We start from the raw sequence: 11,543 nt of genomic DNA, 5'->3' as shown, positions 1-11,543 counted from the left end.
AATATAATATAATATAATATAATATAATATAATATAATATAATATAATATAATATAATATAATATAATATAATATAATATAATATAATATAATATAATATAATATAATATAATATATATATATATATATACACACACACACACACACACACACACACATATACATACATATATATACACACACACAGTGGGTGGTCGTTAAGTTAATCTAGAGTACAATAAAGTTAACTCAGTGCTGACTAAATACCACCAAAAGAAAGCTCAATTTGTGTGAAAGGGCAAAAATGTCATGGGTACAGTCTTGCATGACTAATTGTCATTCAAAAATGTGAGCACTGAAAGCGGGAAATTGGCTTGGTCAGGAAGGGTGTGCTCAGTAGGCAAGTGGTTAAAAAGCACAAAGAGCTTTAAGGTCTGCAGCTGGTTTTATTTACAAGTTTACACTGAACAAAGAAAGAAACACTGACGTTCAAGCTGGGTTAAGTAAAGAATAATGTAACAATATGCATCATTTGAGTGATTACAATATTATAAACAAACTACACTGAAATTAATGCCTGTAAAAAAGTATTGGCCATAATATTAAGAAATATGGATATACAAATTGAAAGTGTGTGATTGAAGAGCTGAAGTAGTCAGATTCCTGAATAATCTGCATGGAAAAAAACAAAAAAAAAAAACTAAATAAAGGCGGCTGTGACCATCCCTATTCTGAAAAATCAGTGTAACCCTTCCAATCCCAGAAGAGGACACATGGTGCTGCTAGCAATACCACACCTCCTGGGCGAGGAATTAGTTACATGAAACCCTAGTTTTGAAGTAGAACAGGCAGTTTGCTTATTCAAGTAGAATATATTCCCAGTGTCCGCAGCTTGTGTAGTGGAATTACATTACGGAGCAGGAAGACTTCCCTTGTGAACATCCACCATCAATCTTTTCGGCTTCTAAAATTATTCTTTTAAAAACATCAACAGCAGTCTGGAGAAGAAAATAAATAAATAAAAAAGTCAGTCTTTGCAAAAACCCACACTAAGTTTTGGACATTCCTAGACATTTACAAAAACTGGTGTGCAATATCTGGTACCACCCTGGATAGAAACCACATTTTTTTTTTTTTTTTTTTTCCAAAGCTTAAAAACAAGATGAAGTTAGAAGCCAATTGGCTACCATGCACAGCTACACCAGATTTTCACTCACCAGGTTTCATTACTAAGCAAGCCCATTGCCAGCAGCAAGTCTTGTCCAACTTGGTTTATAATTTTTTTTTAATCAAATGACTTATTATAGAACATTTATATAACATCAATAATCCACGTCCTGCAGTGTAGCAGTTTGCCAAAGGATATTAAAAGTATCTGACATGCAGTATTCGTGGCACACAAGAGAAATTGCATGTTATCAACTTAAAGCGGTAGTAAACCCGCACATTTTTTTTTTTTTTTGAAACCTGCAAAGCAAAAGGCATAATGAGCTAGTATGCACCGCATACTAGCTCATTATGAAATACTTACCTTAGAACGAGGCCCCGACATCTGGCCCGATCCACGTCGAGGGAGCTGACATGCTCCCTCTGCGTTTCTTCCGGGTATCGCAGCTCCGGCGCTGTGAGTGGCGAGAGCCGCGATATCGTCACTCCCGCGCGGGAGATTTCAGTCCGGCCGCTGCCGGATTTTGACGGCGAGAAACCCCTTGTGCGCATGCGCCGCTGCAGTCAGCGGCGCATACCGAGGGGAATATCTCCTAAACCGTACAGGTTTAGGAGATATTTTTTTTACCTACAGGTAAGCCTTATTATAGGCTTTCCTGTAGGTAAAAGTTAAAAATGTGGGTATACAACCCCTTTAAAGAGGTAGTCCACTAGGAAAAAAATAAAAAATAAAGTTAAAAGCCAGCAGCTATAAATACTACAGCTGCTGACTTAATAAATGGACACTCACCAGTCCCAACAGTGTTGGCAGCTGAGGCCGTTCGCTCAGCTCTCGGCTGCTGCCATTCTAGGTGCGGTTATCAGGAAGTGAAGTGTTTCGGCTTCACTTCCTGGTTCCCTACTTCGCACGTGCGAGTCACGCAGCGAAATGGGAATGGTCCGCACTGACTCTGGGACCCGTGTGTCCCAGTAGACAGCACACTGGGACAGGAAGAAGCATAGACTCCCGTGGGAGTCTATGCCCAGAACTGGGTGCAAATACCAGTCTTGGACAAGAAGGCGATTCTATACACAGCAGATTACGTTTTTTTGGAGGGGGTGATCAACTCCGTGATTGGTTTTATAGTCATCTTTTGGCCGGGTTCACACTATAGCGATGCGGGAACGCCGCGAATCCGCGGCGTTTACCCGCATCGCACACCTCCCGCCGGCAGTTCACACTGCCCTATGCGGACGGCTGGGAGTGTCAATGTTATGTTAATGACCCCCAGATCCGTCGGCATATCGCAGTGCGATCTGCCGATTCTGTTGCGGACCCAAAAAAAAGGGTCCCGTGCGAGTTTGCTGCAGGAGCGCTGCGAATTCAGCCATACTATCTGTATGGCTGAACTCGCATCGCTACGGAGATCGGATGTGATTTGCTGTGCGAATCACATCCGGATCTCCCCCCGCAGCGGTGTGAACCGGGCCTTAGTCTTCATTTCAGACTTTAATGTAACAAAATGTTATTTTCTATACCAACTGCAGGTTGATAGGGCATCTAGCATCGCTTCTGGAGAAAAAGTGCCCTACAGTTTGGATGGGTGTGGGAAATGGGGTGAATGTGGTATTTTGGGGGACCCCTCCCCCCATGACATGTCTTCTGCTGTATCTGGATGTAGGTTACAGCCCAGAATAGTAAGTTTTTTAAATAAAACTCAGAATCCTAATCTGTGATCTTAAGGGCATGTTCACCATATACAGTGCCTTGCGAAAGTATTCGGCCCCCTTGAACTTTTCAACCTTTTGCCACATTTCAGGCTTCAAACAAAGATATAAAATTTGTACTTTTTGTGAAGAATCACCAACAAGTGGGACAATTGTGAAGTGGAACGAAATCTATTGGACAATTTAAACTTTTTTAGCAAATAAAAAACTGAAAAGTGGTGCGTGCAAAATTATTCGGCCCCTTTACTTTCAGTGCAGCAAACTCACTCCAGAAGTTCAGCGAGGATCTCTGAATGATCCAATGTTGTCCTAAATGACTGATGGTGATAAATAGAATCCACCTGTGTGTAAGCAAGTCTCTGTATAAATGCACCTGCTCTGTGATAGTCTCAGGGTTCTGTTGAAAGAGAGCATCATGAAGACCAAGGAACACACCAGGAGGTCCGTAATACTGTTGGGAGAAGTTTAAAGCCGGATTTGGATACAAAAAGATTTCCCAAGCTTTAAACCTCCCAAGGAGCACTGTCCAAGCGATCATTTTGAAATGGGAGTATCAGACCACTGCAAATCTACCAAGACCTGGCCGTCCCTCTCAACTTTCAGCTCAGACAAGGAGAAGACTGATCAGAGATGCAGCCAAGAGGCCCATGATCACTCTGGATGAACTGCAGAGAACTACAGCTGAGGTGGGAGAGTCTGTCCATAGGACAACAATCAGTCGTACACTGCACAAATCTGGCCTTTATGGAAGAGTAGCAAGAAGAAAGCCATTTCTCAAAGATATCCATAAATAGTCTCGTCTAAAGTTTGTCACAAGCCACCTGGGAGACACACCAAACATGTGGAAGAAGGTGCTCTGGTCAGATGAAACCAAAATCAAATTTTGCCCACAATGCAAAACGATATGTTTGGCGTAAAAGCAACACAGCTCATCACCCTCAACACACCATCCCCACTGTCAAACATGGTGGTGGCAGCATCATGGTTTAGGCCTGCTTTTCTTCAGCAGGGACAGGGAAGATTGTTAAAATTGGGGGGGGGGGGGGGGGGGGGGGGGGGGGGGGAAGATGGATGCAGCCAAATACAGATGAAAACATGTTGGAGTCTGCAAAAGACCTGAAACTGGGACAGAGATTTATGTTCCAACAAGACAATGATCCCAAACATACAGCAAAATCTACAAAGGAATGGTTCACAAATAAACATATCCAGGTGTTAGAATGGCCAAGTCAAAGTCCAGACCTGAATCCAATCGAGAATCTGTGGAAAGCTGAAAACTGCTGTTCACAAACGCTCTCCATCCAACCTCACTGAGCTCGAGTTGTTTTGCAAGGAAGAATGGGCAAGAATTTCAGTCTCTCGATATGCAAAACTGATAGAGACATACCCCAAGCGAATTGCAGCTGTAATCGCAGCAAAAGGTGGCTCTACAAAGTATTAACGCAAGGGGGCCAAATACTTTCGCAAGGCACTGTACATAACATGCATTTCAGCCCACAAGTACAGGATCAAACACATGTATCCCCTATGCTCTTCATATCTGGGAAGGTGCAAGTTATCAGTGGAAAAAGACTTGTACAAGTTTTCAAAAAAAAAAAAAAAAAAAAAAAAAAAAAAAAAAAAAAAAAACCCCACACGATTTTAGCCAATCTTATACTTAAACTAACCTGATTCTCTTTAGCAGAAGATTCCAAGAAAGCAGCATTCCATGATTCTGCTAAGGCTTTTCCTTCTTCATAACTGATCACCCTGCAAAAACAGTCAGAAGTAGTTTGACAAACTTACAAACATAAAAATGTTATGCTCCAGGGCCTCTGCTTTCAAAAAAAAAAAAAAAAAAATAAATATATATATATATATATATATATATATATATATATATATATATATATATATATATATATATATATATATATATATATATATATTTCAGGCCTAAGAGGCACATTTACATTTTTCATAAAATTTAAAATGGCTGTGGTAGAGAAGCAATTCATTTTAAGAGAAAATATTTTTGTTCCACACTTCCTAAAGATCTATAGCCAAAATCCAAGTGTTCCTTAAATTTTTATTTTTTTGATTTAGAGCTTTGACTTTGCAAAGCAATCATTTCCAGGTTTATACCAGCCCTGGCCCCTACAACCACGTATAACCCCTTTCCCACCTAGAGCAAAGAAAAAGATCCACTACTTTCATATAGAGACCATGTGACACTGTCCTTCGACCCACTGGTGGTAGCAATTGGCCACTCCTGCAATTTAAGAGCCTTTAGCTGGGAGCAAGATTGTATAGGAGCACGGGAAGCGCTTCTTCACTCCCTTGCTGGAAATGAGAAGGAAAGGCACTGGCCAGTCAGCAGTATAAAAACGAAAAGGAAAAAACACTGCACTACCCTAATGAAGATCAGCAGCTATCACTCAGTCAAAACGAATATAAAATAGTGTAGCGCTAAGAGTGTGAAAACATATGTGAAAAAAAAAAGGAAAAGATAAACACAATAAGTACTGGAGGAATAATCCGTTATTGTGCAATAAAGTGCAAATAGAGTTGCATATCAGTTATGCAACACAGTGTAAATAAGGCTGCATATCATGAATACTAGAGAGAAGCTGTTGTCGGTTCATCAATCTGTAAAAATGTCCTTATCGTGCTAAATAAAAAAAAAGCCCAATCTTCTCATCCAAAACATAAGAGGAGAGGGGAACCGGCAGCAACAATCTGTCTGAAGTTTTATTCCATGAATGTAAGGCGGGTACTCTTACCAATGATGTTGGACCCACCTGTCGTACGACAGTGGATCTGAAAGGCTTGTATCACAGAATATTGTACTGTGGCCTTCAGTAGGTTGGTTGTTGGGAAGAATTACCTCTATCCGTGACCCAGGACGGTTAAATGAGGACTACATACCGGGATCCATCCTACTGAAGGCCAGAGTACAATCTTCTGTGATACAAGCCTTTCAGACACACTGTCGTATGACAGGTGGGTCCAACATCATTGGTAAGAGTACCCGCCTTACAGTCATAGAAGGTTGCGCATATAAACATCACTTCAAACAGATTGTTGCTGCCGGTTCCCCTCTCTCCTCTTGTTATATTTTGGATGAGACGATTGAGCTTTTATTTAGCACAATAAGAGGACATTTTTACAGATTGATGAACTGGCAACAGCTTCTCTCTAGTATTCGTGATATGCAGCCCTATTTACACTGTGTTGCATAACAACTATTTATGATATGCAACTTTGTTTGCACAATAAAAGTGGGATTATTCCTCCAGTACTTATTTATATTTTCCACGTATATTAATTGTTTTCACAATCTTAGTGTGACACTATTTTTTTTATACGGTAGCAGTATAAAAAGCCTTATGATCCCACACCAATTTGACAAGAAATTGTAAGGATGCTGTGGCCAGCATTACACTCCATACTAGTTACCTCTATATGCCTGGATTGATAATTCTACACTGGTCATGTTGAAGGGGGAAAACTCTGCTGGTGGACAGAAGGTATATTTCCATATGCATTACACCAGAAACTACACAAGGATTGAAGTTAATTTGCAGACAGAAGCTGTAACATACCTTTCCATGTGCAAATCTTTCTTATTTCCAACCAACATTATGGGTACCCTGCAAAAGACAGGTCAATCAGTAATCTATAGAGGTTTGCCAAATGCAGAAGTTAACCAGAAAAATTTCACTTACTGGACTTTCCCAACCATGTCCAACAACTTCTCGTGGATTACTTTAATCACTTCAAAACTACGAAAAAAAAAAAAAAAAAATACAAACAAACAATTAGACTGCAAAAGTATTTTTGGCAAAGAACAAACTCAACCACCCTTTACTCTCAGCTCTTAGATCGAAAACTTTCCAGCCAAGAAAGTAGTATAACAAATAGGGTTGCACCGATAGAGTATTTACACAAGTATAGGTACTCGTGTGAATGCACCGATACCTGAAACTGATACTTTCAGACTCGGTTCTTTGAGCCATCAGTGGGAACAAACAAAATGTTTGTGTGTTTAACCCATTAACCTTAATTAACTCCCCATTCTCCAATTTTCCTGCTTTTTTTGTTCACGTTTATTTTATAAATGATAAAATATAAAAAAATTGAAACCCTTTTACTTTGTTAGTGAATATTTTCACATTTAACAATTTAAGTTTGTAAATTACTTTTCAATGCTTTGTACCATTACTGACAGCTGAAGTGTAAACAAAACACACCACGCAAGCATCGGTGCATCCCTAATAAAGCTGCAGATGGCATTTCTTTGATGGCCGTTGTGTAGGCCCACTGAATTCAATAAGTCAGTCACTGACCAATGACAAGTATATGGATTGGCTAAATTGATGGCTCAATACACTGAAACCGAGGCCCCCCCCCATTTATAGAATGTGTTCCCACACTTCATATTGGTGAGAAGCCATCGAATTTATTATTTTTTTTGAGAGGGTCCCAGCTCCTACCAGACGCTCCGGAAGGGAGATCACCTCCAACCCCCTCCCGGCAGTCTGGGAGGCCCCAGATGATTGCCTAGCTGTGAAGCCACAGCCGGGCACCCATATTAAAGCGGCTCCAGCAGCGCAACTATGTACAGTGTGGAGGAAAGGAGACATGATTGAAACCTCTGGTTCAGGAGGGCCATTTTCTCAATATGAAACCAAAATAAAGAACATTGCCTCAAAACAGGTGAAAAGTTCAAAACTAAAATTTGGGAAGACTCACCCCCCCCCCCCCCCCCCCCCAAGAGAAACAGCCAATACATTAATACTGGGAAAGAAACTCACCTTTTAATGGAGGTGACTGAATATACAAGTATATATCCATTAATATCTATGGAGTAAGTCTGAGGGAATATTGAAAATTCATCCTATAAAAGAAAAAAATACAAGATTCACACATCAGACTCAAGACAACATTCTCCTTTTTCTAGAACTACTAATTTTATTGTAGTAAGCACAGGTAAAATTCTGTGAACAGGACATACATTGAGAAAGTTTGCATGGAGGTATCTGCAGTGGACAACTTGCACTCAAGGGAGTTCCATATATGCCTGTGTACAGCAAACATGTACATATTGAGAATACTGTATCCCATGCAAGCGCAACCTAACAGGTCTTAAATCCACCCAGCATGGTCAGAGGAGTTTAACAATGAGCATTTTCAGGTTTTAATTACATGGAATCTGTGGGAGTTCAAGTTAAACTCTGGTAGCGACTAAGACCCCATGTATAGTCTGGGCCTAGGATCTAAAGCAGCCATTTTATACCCTTGAAAATGTTTTGGCCTAAGGGATTCCCTTTCAAGACCAATTAGGACCGCTCCCTAGTGGTGGAGCATGGGAAAACTGTCCCTGCATCTGTCTTTTTTAATGTCAGAGGACTTTAGAGCAGCCTTTCAACCAGGGTGCCTTGGCAAAAGGACTACAATTTTTTTTTTAGACAAGCCAGTCTTAGTTACACAAATAGACAGGTTCTCATTGTCCCCCATTACAACTTTCTAGTTGCCAACCTCCCAACAATCAATGACCTAATCCATTAAGGAAGATGTTATTCAGGAAACTATCATCCTTGTTTGACCCTCCCATGCCTCTCGCCATCAGGCGGTGCGATGCTAGTCATTGCATGTGATCCACAGCACACTGCTGTGCAGATCACATGCGATGCGGACTCAACCATACAAAAACTGTATGGCTGAATTCACATCGTATTCAGCCCAAACTCATGCAGGACCCTTTGTCTGCACCAGAATCAGACAGCAATCACTTCAGGACCGAGCCTCTGAGATTTGGGGTTCACAAGTTAAAAACCATTTGCTAGAAAATTACTTAGAGCCCCCAAATTTTAGAATACACACAAATAAAATAGTGGTCATATTTGTGCAGCGGTTTTAAAATGCGCACTGAGGGGGGGGGGGGGGGGGGGGGGGGGTTGGAAAGATGTAATGCAGCATAAATTGATACCCAATATGTCAGCCTTCAAAGAAGCCTAGAATTGCTTTCGCTCTACCGATCATGGCGATACCTCACATGTGTTTGAACAGTTTTCACGCGCTGCTCATGCGTTCGATCACTTCTGCATGCGAGCCCGGCAGAACCAGGTGCATTTTTTATTGCATTTTAGTGTCAAATTTGAGATGGGGGGGGAGGGTCAAAAAGACCTCAGATCTCATTTGAGGTCCTGTCATGCTTCCCCCCTATTACAAGGGATGTTTACATTCCTTAAATAGGAATAAAAGTGAAAACATTTTTGGTGTCACTTATTTCTTTTAAGTCCCTTTAAGAGCTACAGGTGGAAGCAACGTTTAAAATGTTTCTTCCGCCCTGCGATGGTATGGAGACAGGTGGGGGCCATCATCCCCTCACATCTCCATACCAAGCCAGGGAGCAGATCCTTTCGCCTTAACTGATTTCTCCAGTAAGTGGGAGGGCACCCTTCTGCTGCCAAGTGGTCTCTGCAGTGGATTCGCCGCAAGACCACTTTTGTCTTAAACCAGACGGCTCACTGAAGGATACCAGGGGTTATGGTAGCAAGGTGCTGATGTTTACCGGCGGGAGCTGCTCCGTTAGTGGTTAAAGAGGAACTGCAGTCTGCTCGCATAATTTGTAATAAAATCTTTGCCATTCTGAAGCTTCCCTCCAACCACTCTGCATTATATATAAATTTGGGCCAACTTTAATTTTATTTAGGAAAGAAAAAAAAAAAAAAAGAAGAAGTTCTGCACAGATACTGTGACAATTTTTTACCATTTTATTCCCTAGGAATCAGAATAGAGATTATCCATTAACCGGTTCCCAACTGGTTTACATCAACAGAATGGCATGGCAAACCTGTGCATATCAACCTGTGCGTCCCTTTGAAGGCTCCCCTTTCTGCCTTGTGACAGCGTCATAGCTAGCCCATCCCTCCCAGTTAGAATACACTTAACCCCTTCACTGTCAGTCACATTTAAACAGTAATCAAAATCATCTGACATGTCGCAGTCACAATATGAAATACACAATTCATATACCATTTTGTAGACGCTATAACTTAACTTGTGAAAACCAAAATGTAGAAGAATATCAGCCTAAACCAAGGAAAAAAAAATAAAAAAAAATTCTATATTTTGGGGGATATTTATTAAAGCAAATGAGTTTTTTTAAAATGGTCGCCTTTGTTTATAGTGGGGGGGGAATAATAAAAAAAAAAAAAAAAAAAAAAAAAAAGCAGGGGTCAAATACCACCAAAAGAAAGCTCTGTTTGGGAGGGTAGGGGAGAAATTGTTTGGAAGCCACGACTGCGCAACTGTCAATTAAAGAGACGCAGTGGTGAATCAAAAAATAAACTCTTGTCAGCAAAATGGTCAGGGGCTTAAGTGGTTAAAAAAAAAAAAAACACACACACACTTTTCGTCTGTTCCATTTTGATGGATGAAAAAAATGGTACTTTCATCCAGGGGAGGGGGGGGGGGAAAATAACTTTTTTTTTTGACGGAAGCGGATGAAAATTGATGCAAATGACCGATCATCTGTTTTTCCATAGGAATGCACCGATGTCAGTTTTTTCCCCCCATCCATCAACAGATGGATGAAAAAATGGACGAATGGTCCATGTGTGAAAGGGGCCCAACAGTTTACAAGAAATAAGCAGCTACTGGCAGTTGGTTGTCGTACCGGTTCAGAAACCACACATCTATATTTAAAGGTCACATTTAATGAAGAACACCTTGTACTCACTTGTCCAGCAGTATCGACTAGCTGAAGGTGATACTCTTGTCCATTTATAGAGATCAGTTTTGTAAATGCTTAAGAAAAAAAATAAAAATGTTATGTCTAGCTTTCCTATTACAACCATGAAAACAAAGATACTTTCCTTTAAAAAGCATAACATTTGTGATATGGTGACTGTTTAAAGCAAACAGATGTGATGCATTACTACCAAAAAGGTTAAGGTTCATTACAGGAGAATTAAATACTAAACTGTGCACATTGACTGCTGTGATAACGGCAAAATGATCAAACATTATGGAAGGACATCCTACAACATGGTGCTAGGGACAGTTAAAAAAAAAAAAATGTATATATATATATATATATATATATATACACACATATATACATATACACACACACACACAAGATAATGTGAGCAGCAACTATCTTGCTCTGTTCTACTTTAAAGACACATTCCAGGCAACGGGTGGAGTCAGTCATTGAGCTACTAATACGATCAAGATCGCAGCTATACCAAAGTAGGCTGAATTTAGCTGCACTGAGACAGATTTTATGACCACTGACAAGCGATTGCGCAATTCCTGGTCTCACAGCAGATATGGGACTGATGCTACAGTACAGAAGTGAGAAAGGATTTTTATAAACCCGTACTTCTCCCTTAACATTCTAAAAACACTTACTGTTTTCTATAGTCGGGTCATAGGAATCCACAAACTGCCCTTCAACAAACTGAATTGTTAAAGAAGATTTACCTGAGGGGGAAAGAAAGAAAATAATTTTATGAAGAAATTAGTGCAGAGTGTAACCCACAAGACTCACATCACAAGCTGTCAACCACCATTTGCAACTATGCACAACCAATGTTTATACATTAAACTGCTGAGAGGACCGATACTAAAAATACAGAAGACCTGGGAATATAAAAAAAATAAATAAAATAAAAGTGCACACAAGTAAAGCTAAGGAA

At 40.3% G+C, this 11,543-nt stretch overlaps 1 protein-coding gene across 1 annotated transcript; it reads right to left on the bottom strand.

The window, feature by feature from the left end:
* Positions 1–405: 405 nt before the first annotated feature.
* Positions 406–11,365, bottom strand: RHEB (Ras homolog, mTORC1 binding; the record flags this gene model as incomplete). Its single annotated transcript, XM_077493810.1, has 7 exons — positions 406–977; positions 4,521–4,602; positions 6,438–6,485; positions 6,561–6,617; positions 7,650–7,732; positions 10,580–10,647; positions 11,257–11,365. Coding segments are annotated over 7 exons (540 nt in total), but the record flags the coding sequence as incomplete, so codon positions are not given.
* Between the last annotated feature and the right edge of the window lie 178 nt (positions 11,366–11,543).

Source organism: Lithobates pipiens, unplaced genomic scaffold, assembly GCF_037356315.1.
Source record: "Lithobates pipiens isolate NorthernLeopardFrog02 unplaced genomic scaffold, aLitPip1_a1.2 Scaffold_19, whole genome shotgun sequence".
NCBI classification, from domain to species: domain Eukaryota; kingdom Metazoa; phylum Chordata; class Amphibia; order Anura; family Ranidae; genus Lithobates; species Lithobates pipiens.
The sequence above is the reverse complement of the archived record's forward strand: the minus strand, read 5'-3'. Positions and strand labels throughout refer to the sequence as shown.